Source organism: Gopherus evgoodei, chromosome 1, assembly GCF_007399415.2.
Source record: "Gopherus evgoodei ecotype Sinaloan lineage chromosome 1, rGopEvg1_v1.p, whole genome shotgun sequence".
In the NCBI taxonomy this organism is placed as follows: Eukaryota; Metazoa; Chordata; order Testudines; family Testudinidae; genus Gopherus; species Gopherus evgoodei.
In genome coordinates, this window is record NC_044322.1 from 42,053,719 (window position 1) to 42,073,337 (window position 19,619).

Genomic DNA, 19,619 nt, shown 5'->3' on the forward strand with positions numbered 1-19,619 from the left:
AGTTGTCTTTCTGCACAAGCTTCTTTGTGGTGAGGATCATGAAATGTATAGGAGTCTGAAACTGTTGCATGTGTATACAGTGCTGCAAATCCAAACCTCTTCCAGGCTAACTGCCTAAATCTAGTTTGACGAGAATTGTTCAGTTATTCAATATTTTCTCTTATGTTCCCCTGTTTGTAGAGTCTCAGCATGTGTGTGTTAGGGTAAGTTTCCTGTAAGTGAGTTTTCTGATAAAAGGAACCAAAGGGAGTGACCAAGTAGCCCAACTCTTAATCCAGAAACAGTTTAGTCTTTATTAAAGACCACGTGCATGTCCATGCACAATACTAACTCCAAGAAATAGTGCATGTGTCTGTAGTACAGATCTCTTGAATGGGCATTGGTTTCAGATGATCAGTTGTCCAGAGTGTTTAAACCAAGGCTGCTAAATCCATGGACTTAAATCACTTGTAAAAAGGCAAGGCTTATTGATAGGTGTGAGCAACAAAGCATAGCTTTTTCAGGCAGTGAAATTCTGATTTGTCATTTTTATGCTTTAGTAAATACAAGCAACTCTTACCTTTTAGTTTCATAGAGTTTAAGGCCACAAGAGGCTATCATATTACTTAAACACTTCCAAAAGCTCTGCTACAGAAGAGAAGATATTGCTACTTCATGGGCATTGATACTTCAGTCTTTCTTTCCACAACCATTTTTAGGGCTGGAAATAAGATAAGTACCGTTTTGTTCAGATATACTGTTCCCTGACTGAAATAATGGAAGTTACTACCCTGCCACTTAGATGCACTTTTATTAAGTAGTAAATTTGATTTGTAAAAGGTAGCCACTCCTTCAGTAATAGAGGGCAGCATTAAATTTGAGAAATTAATTTTGCTCCATTGTCATCCTTGTTTTACCTCCTATCTTGTTTACCTTGGGTTTTTGTCTGTAAATCTGCTTTTTGCCCTTTGTTTGTCTCTTCCTCAACTCTACCATATCTGAATACTCATCTATGCTCTCTCCTTTCTGCTGGGACTGAGAACAGAGTGACATTCTAGCCAGTCCCAGAAAATGGGTCACTGGGCAACTACCCAGTACTTTAGCAGCCTAATCCAGACTGTAGTTAAGTAATAACTCTGTAAAAGTGTTTTGGGATATAGTTTGTATGAAAGAGAATATGAAACAGTTATTGACTTGTGAGTCAAGAAAGTAGGAAAGCTAATCTTCCTGTTACACTAGTGAACAAAAAACAGACAGTAGATGAATATAACCTGTTGAAGCAAATTTTTTAGGCCTGGTGAATTACAAAGGCCTGGTCAGTTCTTCCAAATGTCACAAACTGAATATATTGAAACTTAGTATTAAGCAGGCAAACAGGACTGGCGCTAGGGTTTTGAGCGCCTTAGGTGGATGGCAATTTTGCTGCTCCACGCGCTGGTCCCGCGGCTCCGGTGGAGCTGCCGCAGTGGTGTCAGCGAGAGGTCCACCAGAGCCGCGCGAGCAGCCGACCGTCCGCAGGCACGACTGCGGCAGCTCCACGGGAGCTGCCTGCCGCCCCCTCCGGACACCCTGGACTGCTGGCTGCTGCAGCGGCGCCCTGACCCAGGGTCAGTGCGCCTCCGCAGCAGCCGGCTGCTGCCGTGGCGCCCTGACCCGGGGGACCCCCACCCCTGGGCTGCTGGCTGCCACCGCGGCGCCCTGACCCAGGGGACCCCGCCCCTGGGCTGCCGCCGGCAGCTCAGACTCCCTCTCTGTCCCAGCAGCAGTGGCTGCTCAACCATTTAAAAAATATTTGGGGGCGCTTTTTGGCACCCTCAAATCTCGGTGTCCTAGGCAACCGCCTAGTCCGCCTAAATGGTTACACCGGCCCTGCAGGCAAAATATTTGATTCCATGTAATAAAATGGGCTCTGGTGCATGCACTATGTTTGTAATCCACTGACAGCCATTTTAGCTGCTCCCTTCCCTTCTGTTCCACCCTATAACTAGATAGATGCTAACAGATCACTTTACCTTGAATGGTCCCTTGAAATATGTGTTAACAAATTATGTTAAATAATCTGTTCCACCCTGTATTTAGTTGTGATACTCTGGCTGTCTATGCTACAAATTACTTTGGTATAATCTGTGGTGTTCAGGTTTGTGAATAATCCATACTCCCCAAGCGACACAAATTATAATGACCTAAGCGCCAGGGTAGACAGAGCTCTGTCGGTGGGAGAGCTTCTGCCGACATAGCTATCACCTCTCGCAGAGATAGGAGTTAAGCCAGTGGGAGAGCTCTCTCCTGTCATCTTAGAGTGTATTCACCAGAAGTGTTACAATGGCATAGCTGCATCAGTGCCCCTGTAGCTTAGACATAGCCTCTGATCCCTTTCCCAGACCTGAAGAACTCTGTGTAAGCTCGAAAGCTTTTGAGTCTCACCAACAGAAGTTGGTCCAATAAAAGATATTACCTCACCCACCTTGTCTCTCTAATATCCTGGGACTAGCTTGGGTACAACAACACTGCACAGTGAATCCTACTCTGACACTTTCGAAGCTATGAATTGCATAATGCATCAACATCTTGAACTGACTCTTTTGTGGGAGGAGGATCAATTTATTTCCATGACAGACTTAGTAAGTAATGGATCTTGAGCTAAGCAGTCGAAATTTTAAAATGTAAATTAAAAAAAAAATCTAAAAACTTGCGGGTTTTTTTAAATTAAACTTTTATCCACCCCAGCAAGTGCTATGGATGTAGATTTGACTGAATATGACTTTATTATGACCTTGATGTTTGAGGCCTTTTAAGAGAGTAATTCTCGGAAATGCAACTAGATGCACATAACTAAATGGCTATCTTCTAGCACAGATTGACCAAATTAATTGATATAAAATGAAAAAGTAAAATGGACTTTCTAAGGACCTTAGACTGTTTCAGATACTAACTTGAGAACCTCTTTTACACAGAGCTTATGTTTGGATAAGTAGGAAGGCAAGGGGAAGCACAACTGGTTAAACTGGAACTTGGACATTACTTAAAAAGTGGTGGGGGGAAGTCTTGCCTTGTGTCTAACAGCAGAACTTATCGCCAGACTGAAAGAAATAGAGATTGATGGGATCGTCATTGCCAAGATCATGTTTCTTTACTCATTTGGAGATCAGTACCAATTTGCCTTTTCCCCCAAATTTCTGCTCTCTCTAGTAGTTTCAGACAAGATTTTTTTTTTTAATTTCCTTTAGTATGATGGGATTCTTGACATCTGTGTCATGTAACTTGTTCTGGCTTTTTTCCTGATCCCTTTGTCTGCTTGTTCACACAGAGGTACAGATGATATCTTGCATTCTATTAATGAGTTTCAGCAAAGCCAGGGTGCACCTCATATGGCTTACATAGGTGGATGCTTAATCAATCAGCCTTGAGGCATACCGCTGGCCCAATTCCATTAGGAGAGATGAATCTAAAGGAGATGCCAGAGTGGCGATTGATCCAGAAATTCAGCCATCAGTGGGGCTCATCTGTTGTGCACTTCAAGGAGGAAGTCAATATTGTTTTGTTACTTACCAGAAGACTAGTATGGCTGTTGTGTTCAGTTCATAGCCAATTCCAAGAACTAAGATGCTGAAACTAACCAGTTGAATTAGGTGGCAGAAAAGGATTGACCAAGCCAAGGCGTGGTACCAGGTACCACATTGCATACACTATCAAACAAAAATCTGGCTCTTTCTACAGCATTTGGCTTTTGCATTCTGTATTATTAGATATTATAAATCCCATTTCTACACCTAAAGTAATTTATGGTAGAAGGAATTGTACTTTAGACACTAGAATTATATACACTAGCTAAGACAGAATTAGAAGGATCATCTAATACAGGAAAAGGTGGTATTTCTCAACTTGCTAAAAGCAATTTTGAGTGAAGCTGAAAAGTGGTTAAGTAAGAATGTCTGAACTGTTACATTACTGGTCAGATTTTCTCTATCTGTGTCCTTGTAATGTTGTTGCTTTTGAGGTGGAGGTAGGACAGGTGTCATGTTACATTTTCTGTATTTGGGAAATAAGTTAACTCTTAGTCCAAAGCCTGCAACGTTTGCCTGATATTGTGGTGATAAATACATTATATTAATTCATTACGGACGTTAGTCTATGGTAAGCAGTTGGCAGTCACTGACTAATAACCCTTTATTGTGAGTTGGACTTCAGCGTGTCAGCAATATGATATACCCACAGAATCAAAATCATTACCAGCAGCTTGTTTAATCAAAGGTCTTGGAAGAGGTGGTGACACTGGTAGGCCAGATGCCAGCTCATGCCAAGATCTCCATGCCTCAATTGAATTCTGGCAAATACCTGACTGAAATCAGCCTGGTTCACCTGTGTATTAGTATTAGGCAATATTAATAAAAGGTCTTAGAATTATAAGAATGTGTTCAGAGGTTATACTGTGTTTGAATGCTTGTGAGTTGCTGCATGCATTAGGCCTTGTCTACATTTGCAAGTTAGAGTGCTTTAAATCAGCACTGAGCTCCATAACTCCTGAGGTGTCCACACTGGCAAGGCACTTAGAGTGCTGGACTCTGCAACTGGAGCGCTCCTGGTAATCCACCTCCATGAGAAGCACAGAGCTTCCTGCACCCGGGCTGGAACGCTGAGGTGTCAGTGTAGATGACGTCTTGCATTACTGCATTGTGATTGGCCTCCAGAAATGTCCCATAATCCCCTGAAGTCAAGTGGACACTATGGTCATTGTTTTGAACTTGGCTCCAGGCATGAGGAAACCCCTTTCAAAGCTCCTTTCTGAGGGCACACATGCTTATCTGCTTCAGGACACAAAGCAAACCATTACTGTGGAATGTTCCTGCTGCAGAGGCAGGCATTTGTGCGCGTGTGTGGTGGGGGGATCACAGCTAATGTCAGGTTCCCCTTGCTGCTGTCTGAACTTACAAGATAGCATGCTGACAGTCTGTGACCCCCAAAATAGTGTCTTCCCCCACATGCACACAACACACTCCCCAGCCCCTCATTTGAAAAGTAGCTGGCAATCTAGTAGGATGCCCATGGAACAATGGGATTGGGAAACCTGCATCATGTGATGCTGTGCTTGCCCCATTAGGCATTGCAAACCTTTTTCAAAGCATACTGCAGCCACTTGCACACTGGGATAGCTACCACAATGCACTGCTTTCTGTGGCATTCCAAGAGCTGCTAATGTGGACATGCTCCACAGTCACAAGGAGTGCAGTGTGAAAACACAGCAGCGCTTTCCCTGCTGCGGTTTGAGGACTGGTTTAATTCCCGGTGCTCTACATCTGCAAGTGTAGCTGTAGCCTCACTTATAACAACTGTATCCCATATTGTAAAGTAATATTTAAATAAGTGTATCTTAAGCTTCTTTCTCTATCCTGTTTGGTGATTTTACACAGTGACTTTAACTAGTGCAAAATGCTGGTCTCCAGCAGAAGGTGTTATGTCCTGTCTGACAAAGAAAGTCCATTGACACCAGATGGACTAGAGTAGAACATTAAAGAGGATAAAAGACTGTTGTTTACTCTTCTCTCTCCTCCCTCCACTTCCCAGTAAAGATGAGTCTTGCAAGTGAATTCCTCCCATCAGCTGAATCTGTAGCTTCAAAGGAGAAGGAGGGGAAGGGAATAAAAGCCCCTAACAAGGAAGAATTGTATCTCATTTGCTGCTTGGACTATGGGGGCCAGGTTTCTAGGCATAAACAAGGGATCTCCAGCTGCTTAGCCTGGGTTTGCCCTAAAGGACAGCTAGAGCTTGCTTACTATAGAAGCTTCTATTACCCTTTGAAACATAAGACTATAACTTGTTTGTGTATATTTGCTTTAACCTTGTAAATGACTCTTGTGCTTTCTCTTTCTATTTAATAAATCTTTAGATAGTTGATTATAGGATTGGCTACAAGCCTTGTTTTTGGTGCGAGATCTAAAGTGCAGTTGACCTGATCAGAGTGACTGGTCTGTTGGGATGGGGAATAACCTGAATATAGCTGTGTTTCATGATGTAAGGGACAGTCTATGACAAAGGCAGGCTTATCTGTGTGGCAAGACCAGAGAGGGGACTGGATGTGATTCCATGTTAACACTGTTATAGTGCTTGAGGAGTTTACACTTGATATTTGGTTGGTGAAATCTAAGTATAGAAGTTGTAGAACTGATAAATGAAATTGTTTTATTAATGTAACTTCTGTTCACCATTCACTACACTTGCCTATACTGTAACTTCTGTTCCATATTGTAATTCAAACCCCATTTTAAAACATTCACTCCATTTTGTAAAAGCTTCCTCCAACCTTCGTTTTTGCAAACCCTGCTGTAATCTTATTAGTTTAGTTTAGATGTGTGAATGAGGTATGTATGAATGATGGAATCAACCTCCAGCCCCAGCCTGTCTTGATGAGATAAAGTTCAAATACCAACGGCTGAAGACCTAGACAACAGCCCTAAACACAGTAAGAAGTATCCACCCTAAAAAGAAAAGTACAACAGAACAACAGAAGGAAGATCAAAGCCAGGTCCAAGGCTGAAAGTCACGCCTGCAACTGATGGGTGATCAATCTAAACCCAAAGGCAGCGTGACACAGCAAGACCTAGACTTTGAATCCAAACTAAAAGCCTATAAAAAAGAAGGGTGAGATGAGAGACTCTGGGTAACATTCTGCTGCCAACATGGAAAAACATCGGTGCCTGCCCAACAAAGATCCAGCTCAGCCTTGTGCCCAGCTTTCCTGGCCAGTTAGCTGCCACAAGCTACAAACCCAAGCTGCAAAATCAAGCCATGAATTTAAGCTATCTTCAGGACTGGTAACTGCAGCAGCTGCAGAACACCTGATGAATGTGAGTGTGTGTGTGTGTGTGTGTGTGTGTGTGTGTGTGTGTGTGTATAGGTAATAGGTATAATGTGTGTGTATAAGAATTAAGATATTAGTTATTAGTCATAAATTATCATAATGTGGCATCTTTGTCTTGTCCCCTTTAATAAGATCCTGCTGGTTTTTACTGGTCTAATATAATTGGTACAACAAAGTCACAACCAATTTGGGGTTTGTTCTTCTTCCCTGAGATGGGTACTCCTACTCTTGAACCACTGCCGGACAGCTTGACAGAGGCTATGAGAATGTGTGTGTGGAGATTCATAGGGATGGAGTGGAGGAAGGGGTAGTAACATAATAGGTCCCATGACAACAGAATGTTTGATGCTGTAGCATCCCAACAGAATGCAGTAGGTGGAATTGAGTGAAATTAGCATGGCAACTGACTGAGCTCATTGCGAGGGTCACATCTTAAGTTGCTATCTGGTAATGTGCCTAAATGGTTTTACTAAGTACTCTATAATTTAGTGTTTGTTTTGTCCTTTCTTTTTATGGCATCATACGCATAAGTTAGTTGTAAAAACTTTGTCTTACAGTAGAACTTCAGAGTTACGAGCACCAGAGTTACGAACTGACCAGTCAGCCACATGCAATCAGGCAGCAGCCAGAGTACCCCTTCCCCCCGCCCCCGAAACAACCAGATATCGTATCGTATCGTGTTAAACATAAACTACTAAAAAAGGGAAAGCAGCATTTTTCCTCATAGTAAAATGTCAAAGCTGTATTAAATCAATGTTCAGTTTTATACTTTTGAAAAAATAACCCTAACATTTTGTTCAGTTACGAACATTTCAAAGTTACCAACAACTCAGTTACCATTCCTGAGGTGTTTGTAACTCTGAGGTCCTACTGTATTTATTTTACAAAACCTGCTTCCATTCTTCTTTAATATAACTCAAGCATTTGTATGTTTTTGGTGAAGTGAGTATTAAAGTTCTGCAGGGACTTCTAATTTCAGTTGTTTTATGGAAAGTGGTGAGAATCTTTTCACATTGCAGATGTATTTCTAACAACAGTACAGGAAGGAGGCAGCTCTCAAAATGCCATTTGTCTTCCTTTCGTTTTAGGCCCTACTCTGAAAATATTGACCTATGTGGCCAGAGAGCTGCGTTTGGGTGAAGTTCTTGCTTAGCAAGATTCCTGCCCTTACTGCACACCAGTGGGGTTCAGCCTGATAATAGTTGAAAGAGTTGAAGAGAACCATTGCTGGCCTTTCAACATGTTGCACAGCTACAGGAATCATATAGTTTTCCTGAAAGCCTCACTATGCTTGGTAATTCTCTGGGTTCCATCATTCAAAAGATGCCATCAAATGCTATGCTAATTTGACAGTTCTCCACAGGGGAAGAGTCTCGTATGGTGATACTGGCATAGAATGTGAAAGGAGGAGTTGTCCTGGGAGTGAAGCATTAAGGAATCTTCAAGTAATAAAAGCTACAGCCTTCTCTAACATTTTGAAAAACTATAGGAGAAAGGAGGAGAACCTTAGGTGCAATAGGGCTTCCTGAACTTAAGTAGTTGATATAGATAATACTGTTTATAATATACAATTGTTTTGTGCTGTGTGGTTTTCATTAGAATTGTTCTCTCATTTGCTCAACGTTTTTTGTTCACTACTAATCAGAATCTGTGTAGAGCAATTTATTAGATTGGAAATAAGCACATATCCTCTTTTTACCCTGAGACATTTGCCATCAGGATGTTAATCTTCTAATTAGTATTAATAAAGTCTTTAATATTAGCTCAATGTCTTCAGCCTTAAGAGCTTCATTTTATTCATGCAATTTTGTTTTTCACTTTTTGCAGAGGATGACAAATAGCAGCAGTTCCCCTAGCCTTCTCAATGACAGTGCCAAGCAATATGCAGGCCATGGTAAGAACTTTTAAAGAAATATGTTTAAAGGTATGTTCAAAAGCTATCCCTATGGAAAAAAATAGTTTCAAGGGAGTTAGTCCTCCCTTTAATTTGATTTTGAGGTGATAGGACTTTATTTGTTGTGCAATTTTTTTTATTACTGTATATTTCAAACCAAAGTACTAGTGAACTTTCTAACTCTCAGCTTGCCTTTCATTTTAAAGGGAAAAACTTATAAATTTGTCTTACTGCTCAGTTATATCAAGCAAAATACTTATTTGGATGTCTACTATAAAGCCCTGATAGTTAGCTTTAGGAACTGTTTATATAGCATCAATACAATAATCCTTTTTTAATGCTTCTTACTAAAAAGAATTGTTGGAAAAAGTGAAATGGAATTACATATGTAATTTTTTTAATTTTTAAATTTTAGATATGTGCATACACATTCACACATCTTTGTCTGTTTTATTTACAAACTGAAGTAAGTTTATCACCTCATGTTTTTCACTTTTTTCCCTGCACCCAAAGTAGAACAGGCTATTTGATATAAAATTCCTGGTAACAGAGGACAGGAACGTGGCACTAACAGAAATCTAATTAATTTTGGATCTTGAGTTCTGTGACATATGCCCAATAACTTGGAGCTTGGAATTTAAAATTTCTACACAGCATGTTTTAAGTAATACCTTGTCCTTTTCCCACTTTCCTGTTTCATATTACTTCCATCCATACAAAAAATGGCTATATTTTGTAGGCCTATCTTTGTGTTATGAAGCTGCTAATGCATTTTCTGCTTAAAAATCATTATTGGTTATGTCAACGTCTGGAAGACCCCAAGTTGTTTGAAATGCTGTTAGTTAAGGGAAATATTTTTAACTTGAGCAATTTTAATGTTTAAATCCAGTGAGAATACTGAACCTCACAATAGTCTTTTTAGTTACTTCTTCAGATTTCTTCATCTTCTTAATCATATCTCAATATTTAACAACTTTAAGAATTGGCTCCCACTTCCATTTGGCAGAAACATGCATTTAAACATGACCCTCCTCTGAAAGGGATTACAAAAGAGGTGTTGTGGAGCTCTGTGTTTGTGTTAGATTCCATAGCAAATTCACTTGTCAGTTTACAGGTTTTTTAATTTTACTTATCTTAATGATTAGTCATAAGAACAACCATACTGGGTCCGACCAATGGTTCATCTAACCCAGTATCCTGTCTTCTGTGACCAATGCCAGGTGCCCCAGGGGCAATGAACAGAACAAGGATTCAAGTGACCCATCCCCTGTTGTTCGTTCTCAGCTTCTGCAAAGAGAGGCTAGGGACACCATCCCTGCCCATCCTGGCTAATAGCCACTGAAGGACCTACCCTCCATGAATTTATCTAGCTCTTTTTTGAACTCTGTTATAGTCTTGGCCTTAACAACAACTTCTGGCAAGGAGTTCCACAGGTTGACTTTGCATTGTGTGAAGAAATATTTCCTTTTGTTCGTTTTAAACCTGCTGCCTATTAATTCCACTTGGTGACTCCTACTTCTTGTCTTTATGAGAAGATGTAACACTACCTTATTTACTTTCTCCACACCAGTCATAATATCTTTGAGGTCTATAAAATCCCCTATTAGTCGTCTCTTTTCCAAGCTGAAAAGTCCCAGTTTTCTTAATCTCTCCTCATATGGAAGTCGTTCCATACCCCTAATCATTTTTGTTGCCCTTTTTTGAGACTTTTCCAATTCCAGTATATATTTTTTTGAGATGGGGTGACCATATCTGTATGCAGTATTCAAGATGTGAGGGTACCATGGACTTATTCTGCAAATGCAACCTGAGATTTGAAAGTCAGGTGGCTGTTTCCTCCTTGTACTTCATTTCTAGTAATAATTATTTTACAGAACATGTTTTGTCCTGAGTTTTATACTTCTACACTCCCATAGAAAACAATTGATTGTTCAAGACAGTGGAGTTTTGCTGTAGTAAATGAGATTAAGTTTTATCTGTAAAATATCCACTATTGGTGGCAATACATGAGGAGGGGGAAAAACAGATTGACTTTTGGTTTGCTAGACTGGCTGTGTAAATTTAACAGACTTGATAAGAAATTATTGAGAAGGAACTGCAAATTTCTCTTTGAGGCACATTTCAGAATAGAATTGCACTTTGAAGGCATACTGACCATGGTCAAAGAGATTCGTGTTTACAGAAACATTTTTAAACATTAGTGTGTTAGCAGATGTCATCCACCAGGCAATTAGAAGACATCCATATTTTTAATCTATGCTCAATCTGGAGTTTCTTTTTTAAATGGTGATTGTAGTGATTGAGTTCCAGATTATGATACTTATGACCTGGAGGTGAAGTGTAAGGACAGGGAGAAATAATAATTTACTTGTAAAATCTTCATCTTGACTGCCTCTGGGTCCTGATTAAATTTCTAAATAAAAAGTTGGCAAAACAGATAACATCCATAACCTCTGTAGAATTAAGTGGTATGGATTACAGCACATAATTATTTAAACTGGCAATGGGTAACTTTTAAAATTCTGCTAAAGTGCTATTTTAATTGTGTACCCGTGCACCATCTGATGAACTGCTATGCTTTTAGCAGTTATGACTTTAAAATTAGCTTTAATTCTGGATGATTAAGAAACCCTTATTTGCCTTTTTTCCAGTTACGTTTAAAATTATTTGAAGTTTATTTTTTTAAATAGTTTATGCTGATAAAATATAGTAGTAATGATGTTTCTGACGTTCTTTTACAGACCCACTGACTTCACCAGCTTCTTCCTTATTTAATGACTTTGCTGCCCTCAGTTTATCTCAAAGGAGAAAGGTAGGCAACACCCAAACTCTAGAAGGTGGCGTATCTGTAACTGACAAAAGAGCAATTGAGGGTAGAACAGAGAGAACCCAAGAAATTAGATTGTTTTAAATGGGTATGGCTATTTTAGTGTCACTTTTGTTGTTTTATATTTCATTACATAAAGAAGTTAGATGATATCTTTAAGATGTGCTATTGCAGACCAGCCTGTTGCTGCTAATATGAAATATTCCAGGCACATATTTCAGACTGCGTTTATAAGAATGCTTCAAACATGAGTGTCAAGGACCTGCCCCTTGAACTTTAAAATAAATTGTTTTTATGATGCTGAGAGGAGAGGCTTGCAGGTGTTCATTCTTGCACCTTCACAGCCTCAGGGCTCTGTGATAAGATCTTCAAATGGAGGATGGGTCCTGAACTTCTGTGATTCTTGCAGAATTCATTAGTTTGAAAAAATGTAAACATCTACAAAATTAGGAAACAGATTTTTTCTGTAAACCAGGGTTACACCAGAGCTCCATATATTCTATGTGATCTGCAGCTGTTTGTTAGAAAGGCAACCCAACTTGTCCCAGATAGTAGTCAAAATTTACTTTCACTGACCAATTTCACATCTTTTCCCTAATATCAGGCCACCTACATGAGCATTAATTTCCTCCAAATGAGTGGTGCACTGTCTTGCAAGCACGCTACTTCAGCATGCTTGTGCTTTCTCCTGTAGCTCTAACCATGTACTGGAAGTTGTGGGTTTTTTGCATAGTTCCTGCAGGTAAGGATTGAAATGAAAACTACCATAATTGGCCCACCAAATAAGTGTTCCTTGAGATAAAATGTTAGATTGTCTATTTCCTAATATTGGATATAGTTTGGCATATGAATTGTCCTATTCCTTAATGCTAGCTGTCATGTACCAACAACTTTCTTTAAATGCTGCATATAATCTTACACTTTTCACTGCTTGCTGAAAGTGGTGAGAATGAAAATGTACACACAACAATAAAAAGGACTGAATCATTATGTAGAGGTAGCACTGTAGCCAGTTGGCCTTTTAGTATATGTGTTGTTTAATTGGCCTACCTATAATTAATCTCATTTGTGCAGGCTGGTAATGTAATGTTTCAAATACAAAGCAAAACTTGAAATTGTTATAAGTTCTAGCTTGTTCCTGTTTTTCCACGAACAATCAGCTCTAAACCCATAGTCACAAAAATTGTGTCTTCGACAGAAAGACTGGTTTATGCAAATTGACTCATCATTCACTTTTACAACTAATTTAGCACTTCTGTTAATTGGAATACAAAATAGAAACCTCTGAAATATTACTAATTGATTATACATTGTAGCTGCTACATTTTAATGCCAATTCATGCAGAAGAAAGTTATCCTCTGACTTCAGACTGCAGAGAATACAAAAGCAGAGGGCTATGGATTTTTTCTCTAAATACTGTTAATATTCTGTAATACATATGTTCATATTATTGGGGTTTGTGTAGCATATAGTTCATTTGTAAGGTGAATTGCAGAGCTTTTGACCGTTTGAAGTACATTGATTTGGGATATTAAATGGTTTTTGTAGACCTTAAGTTCATATGCACTTACAGTTTGAACACAGCTATTTGAAAAACAGGTGTTTACTTGCCAAGAACCCAAGTTTAGGGTTTTATTTTGTCTTGTCCTGAAAGAGCTTGAAAATAGTTGTCTAAAACCAGCATTTCCTGCATTATCACTGACTTGGAAGACAAATATAACACCCTGAATGGGGCCTTGGTAAGTGAGTAAAGGAGAAATTGCTCTTCAGATAGTTTGTTTAAAAGTTAGCAATTTGGAATCTTAAAATACTCAACTATTTATAAAAGCTTTGCAGCTTACCTCTCCAAAAGGGGATGTCTTAATAGTATTGAATTCATAAAGGTTTCAATGAAATATTTATTAAATAACTGACTTCAACAAGGAAATTCAGAGTTTATTCCATCTGAAAAAAATCTTATTGTGCCTAGATATTGCTGATCATATGATCCTATCAGAGTCCTCAGAACAGTGGGTGATCCTATACTACTTTTGAACTGCAATACTTGGTTACAGCAAAGTAAGTTAAGGATGGACTTGGTAACCTTAACTATGAATTTCCTTGCTTTTTGTGTAGGCAGACAGTGTTTGGAAATAATAGGTTTGTGTGCTTGGGGCTATTTGAGGTGCTTATAATAATGGGGTTAAAAACATTAAATGTTTTTAAATAGCTGTAATCAGACAGCTATAGATTGGCTTTAAAAATTAACCCAACTTCTTAATTTTACATTAACATTCTAAAAATTACCTTCAAATGGCCTTTGATAAACACTTACTTGGAACTGTAAAGTCTTTCCTTTCACCAATCAAGTAATTATTAGAATGCTGCACTACAATTTTAAGTTACAGTAAATCTAAATACAAATTTAAGAAATTTTACAGAATACTGAAAATGAAAAAATTCAATTTTGCTGAATACTTATGTGGGTGCAATCTATGTGAAGGTTTGGACAACCCTAAACCTCACTGAATGTCATAACCCTAAATGCAATTAGGTAGTTACTTGAAAATTTCTTATAGCAAATCCAGTTTTCTCTTACAAACTACAGTACACAAATAACAAATTTGTGGTGCATGATAACAAGAGCCAGGATATTCAATATTAGATTAACACTCTGTCCTTAACTTAATGCTGTTGTACCTCTTTTGTTGTCTTCCAAAATGCATAATACCATTTGCTAAGGATGGAGTGTCATCCTGAACTTGGATTCCTTGGAGTTTTCATTTTGTCTCAACATTAATGTATTGAAATATTTCTTTTTAGAAAAGATTATATTTTAAATTAGCATAAATTATTATTTATCTCAGCCTGGAAAAGCTCTTTGGATTTATTCTGGTTCCTTTGGTAATTTATTTTGATAGCTCATAACATATGTATGGTATAATTTATTGTAATCACTGATGCTAAGGGGATGGCACTTTTATAAGTTTAAAGAAAAACACAGTGACATTTTTGTGTAAACTGGTTCTGAGACTGTTACCACCAATCCAGACTTATGGTTACCGCTTATCCTCACAAGTAGGCCTGGAAGGTCAGGAAATACCGTTTGTTTGCTTTTTTTATTTATTTGTTCATACCTTCAAACCCATTGGAACTGAACTGTCCTCAATGGTTCCCAATAATTTTCTTGGTTTTATTTCCATTTTTGAATGGTTCTTGATCTGAGTCAGAACTAGAGAAGATCTCTATGGGTACATCTGCATTGTGCTAAAAGATCTGTGACATGGCTGTGGCTGGCCCAGGTCAGTTGACTTGGGTTTGTGGGGCTATAAAATTGCAATGTAGAGACCCTGCAATGTAGAGATCCTGTTGGGTCTCAGAGCCCAGGCTCCAGCCCAAGCTCAAAATGTCTACGTTGTGATTTTTAGCTCCATAGTCTGAGCCCTGCGAACTCGAATCAGTTGACCTGAACTCTGAGACTCAGTGCTGTGGCTTTTTATTGCTGTGTAGCTATACCCTGCAGTAGTGATAATTGTTGATGTGACGACAACTGTTGGTACAGTGGTTGGAATGAGTGAACCATCCTGTGATTCCATTTGGCCATGTTTTTGGGATGTTTCAGTGCTGCTTGTACTAGTCTGTCTACATATACCACAAGCTGTATATCGAGAGTTCTATTCCTTCAGAATGTCTCTTCACTGGCCCTGGATAGCTGGAAGTTAGGAACAAAAGATTTTCTCCAAATTGGACTGAACAGTGGAAGATATTGGAGAAGTTATCCGGATTGAGATTAATCAGAAACAAACTTTATTTAAATTTGGTGCATCTTCCAGACTTCATGCTTAGCTAGTCTATTACACAGAGTATTCTTTGCATGAAGAGCTGAACTTTGCCTAATCCATTCCAAATTTCCTCTGGAATATTTGTGTCTCAGAACCAGACCTAATTTCCATTTTAGTTCTGCTCATGCCATGTTTCTACAGTTGCTGACAGCAGTAGTGTATTTTTGGCACTTTTTTCTTCTTACTGTGGTCTATACAGCTTTCCACTAGTATGTGTACACTGCCTTGAAACCATTATTGGCTCATCTTGCAGGGTGCTGAACACTCTGGCTCCGACCCAGCAAAACACTTAAGCACATGCTTAACTTGAAGCAGTGACTTCAGTCGTATTTAAATGGGACTAAGGGACTAATCATGTGGTTAATGATCATATATGCCTACATCCTCTGCTTTATTGGGGCCAGCACTTTGTAGCATTGAGTTGTTCAGTAGCAAGCACTCATCTGGGAATTCTCTTTATCTTTTTTCATCTAAAAAAAATAAACTCACATTTTGTTCTTTGTCATGTAAACTCACTTCTTAAACTGTAGAAATTAGTTGACTAATATGAAATTAAATAGAATTCCATAAAAGTCTGTTAAGCGCTCAAAAGTGAAATTTCAACAAGCAATCTTTGCTTTGCTAGCTTGTGCATATGTATTACAGTAGTCTTTGAGATCACATACTATAAAGTAGCATTTCTTCTATAGTTCAATTTTTTTATATTTACCCTTAGTTAACTGTCATCATGGATCTGTTCCTTCACTGAATTGTTCCAGTTTTATGCATATGTTCTTTTTTTGAATCCACTTATACTTCTGGTCAATACCACATCCCATGGCAATGAGTTCCAAGGTGAGTTGTGGGAAAGTATTTCCTCTTGTTTGTATTAAGCCTGCTGCCTAATAATGTTATTGGGTGACCCTAGCTTTTTATGTTGTGGGAAACAGTAAATAACACTTTTCTAGTCACTTTTTTTCCTCACCATTCAGGATTTTATGGACCTCTATTACTTCCTCCTAGTCTCTTCTCTGAGCTGAGCAGCTCTAATCTTTAGTCTTTCCTTGTATGGAAGCTGTTCCATACCCTTAGTCATTTTTGTTGCTCTTCCCTGAACCTTTTCCAGTTCCACTATATTTTTTTTTAAGACAGGGCAACCACAACTAGAGAGTGTTGATGCTGTGGGTGCACCACAGATTCATAAGTGGCATTATGATATTCTCTGTATTATTTCTTTATTCCTTTCCTAATAATTCATGTCATATTGTTAGCCTTTTTGACTGCTGCTGCACGTTGAAGAGAAGTTTTCAGAGAATTATCCACAGTGACTCCAAGATCTTTTTTGGTTGGTAATAGCTAATTTAGAACCCCTCATATATCTTAACTCAGGTTAAGATGATAATAAGAACACACCTCTACCTTGATATAACGCTGTCCTTGAGAGCCAAAAAATCTTACCGTGTTATAGGTGAAACCACATTATGTCGAACTTGATTTGATTTGCAGGAGTGCACAGCCCTCCCACCCCCAGAGTGCTGCTTTGCCACGTTATAACCAAATTTGTGTTATATCGGGTGGCGTTATAACGGGGTAGAGGTGTATATTATGTATTACCCAACAAACTATCAAGAATTAATGAAAATGTGTTTCCTCTTTTGCTGGAAAAATGCAATGAAAAGGACACACTATTACAAATGTAGTGTACTGCATTGAAACGTCTTCCTTTTGGCTACTACTAAAACAGGCCTTAATCCTTCAATTTACAGTATACAGACATGGGGGACTACATGCTTGTCATGGTTATAGGTCTAGCTCCACCTCTGTTCCCATTCTTGTCTGAGTCTCCTGCTCTTCCCCCAGGTGTGAGGGCTCTTGTCCTTCCCTGACTTGGGATGGAATTTTGCAGTTTTTCCACTTTTAGATTGGGATACCCATGTATTCAACCATGTATTACTATGCAAAGTTCACAGACCTGTGACCAATGAGACTGACCAACTTCTTTAAAGCCAAATATTTTATTCAGCAGTAGGAACAAAACTTTAGAGAGAGAGATTGCAAAACAGCCTACATGCATATTTAGTCTCCCCTAATCTTGTGCTTCTCTGCAAGCTAAGTAAGATGTTTCCTTCTTGAGTTACATGTAGGGAGGCCACTCATCTGGTTTTGAACTGAACAGACACACAACCGGGGATACCAGGGGATGACAAGGGGATGCCGTTTTGAAGAGCACACTGTGCAGCTCTTCCGGCCTGATCTCTCTCACATGGTGCATGCGATATCACACTGGTGGGGGCAGGGCAGTGGGCTCCTGTGCACCCCGCATGCTGACAGGGACAGGGGCAGGCCCACTCCATTCCCACAACTACTGGAATGTCCTGTGTTCTGAGGATGTGAGAGTGGCCACCCTAGTTACAGGAAAAGAACAGAACCAGCTTGCATTCTTGTAGTGGCAAGGTGAATGAGGTAATATCTTCTATTGGATCAGCCTCTGTTGGTGAAAGAAACAGGCTTTTGAGCTACGCAAAGCACTTCTTCAGCATTCTTGTAGGAAGTCAACTCCCCTTCCCTCTGTGTCTCTGACACCAGTTACCATGTTGCTCAATGTTCTTTGTTACAGGGATAAGATCATAGAATCATAGATTATTAGAGTTGGAAGGGACCTCAAGAGACCATCTAGTCCAACCCCCTGCTCAAAGCAGGACCAGTCCCCAAATGGTCCCCTCAAGGATGTGATGTCTTCCCCAAGTCAGCCAGCAAGGCTGAACCAGAAGGGGAAAAAAGTAACTCTAGGAGAATGTTCCTATCCACAGGGGCGGCTCTATGTATTTTGCCGCCCCAAGCACGGCAGTCAGCAGCCTTTGGTGGCGCGCCTGCAGGAGGGTCTGCTGATAATGTGGATTTGGTGGCGTGCCTGTGGGAGGTCTGCCGGTCCCACGTCTTTAGTGTACCCACCACCGAAGCCGCAAGACCAGCGGACCTCCCGCAGGCGTGCCGCTGAAGGCGGCAACCTGCTGCCCTCACAGCAACTGGCAGGTGCCCCCCCCACGGCTTGTCGCCCTGGGCATGCACTTGGTGCGCTGGTGCCTGGAGCTGCCCCTGCCCATCCATATTCCATTGTCAGGCAGTTAAATCCATTCAGCCTTAATGGTTTACATTCTCTGGTCTTATGACTGTATCTAACTATGTGGGAGTGTGTTGAAACTGTCTACTTCCCTCTGACATTCTAACACACCATCTCAGAAATCCAGTACATAAACCACATTTAGGGGTAGATCAATACCCATTACCAAGCAACCCTACATTGTGTCATCACTCGTAATTTTCAGGATTGGTGGCTACAGAGAAAATTCAGATCATTACTGGACTAAACTTTTCTTTCAAACATGACGTTTGTTCTGCAATTGTACCATACTGTTGTAATAATAAACTGTTTATTAAACAGTTAGGCAATCACTTGCTTGTTTCTGTAAAGAAGGTTATTGCACAGAAATGTGGAAACAAGGTTTATCCTCCTACAGAAAGAGTTAGAATAAAGTTTTTCTTTACTGTGGAGAAACTGACATTATTGACTACAAGGTTGTATCAAGGACTGCTATGCTATTGGTCTCCTTTTTACAGTTTTATGGAACTCTGTTATCCAGTTTTCAGTGTTCAGTAGAGTTCCACAGAATTGATATTTACTAATTAACAGACATGACTTGATATTTTCTTTCTTTTTTGTGTAAATGTGGTGTGTTCTTAAATCCTTTTTTGTGTTCTGGTTGAATTTGATTTATGGGTAGGTGAGCACCCTACATTATTTCACGAAGCTAAACTTTTCCAAAATTACATTTACTTACAGAAAGTTTCAGAAATTGATGTGTATAAGTTCATCCGAGCAAAATGCTTATTCTATTTGAAAGAACAAACTTCTAGCTCTCATCTTACTAGTGATTTAAAAAAACATCTTATTGCTTGTTTTGTTATTTATACCTAAATAATTCAGTATATCTTATGACTGGAGTATTTCATTGACTTAGTCTTTCTGTGAGATGTACCTTAGGAAAAGGATATTTAATAGGTTTGTCAGCACTCATCAGCTACATATCTTTTCCTACCAGGCCACACAGTCTTCTATAGCTACAATTCAAGGGCTGAGTAATTAACTACAAAGCTAGCTCTGGTGAGCATTGACGTGGCTGTTGTGTATTTGCAAGATTTCTCTGTTATACCTAAGTTAAGTCTAATACATATGTAGTGGTTCAGTAAAAATGACTTGCTAT

At 39.4% G+C, this 19,619-nt stretch overlaps 1 protein-coding gene across 9 annotated transcripts in view; it reads left to right on the top strand.

The window, feature by feature from the left end:
* PAN3 (poly(A) specific ribonuclease subunit PAN3) overlaps window positions 1-19,619 on the top strand; it is a 123,490-nt gene that overhangs the window by 18,743 nt on the left and 85,128 nt on the right. For 5 of the 9 annotated variants that reach the window (XM_030562655.1, XM_030562661.1, XM_030562697.1 and 2 more), the window contains exons 3-4: window positions 8,663-8,729; window positions 11,471-11,541. In XM_030562655.1, the coding sequence (XP_030418515.1) occupies window positions 8,663-8,729; window positions 11,471-11,541 (138 nt within the window). Of the gene's footprint in view, window positions 1-8,662; window positions 8,760-11,470; window positions 11,542-13,526; window positions 13,616-19,619 lie in introns of those variants that run through there. The other 4 variants (XM_030562703.1, XM_030562718.1, XM_030562710.1 and 1 more) reach the window with 3 other exon arrangements.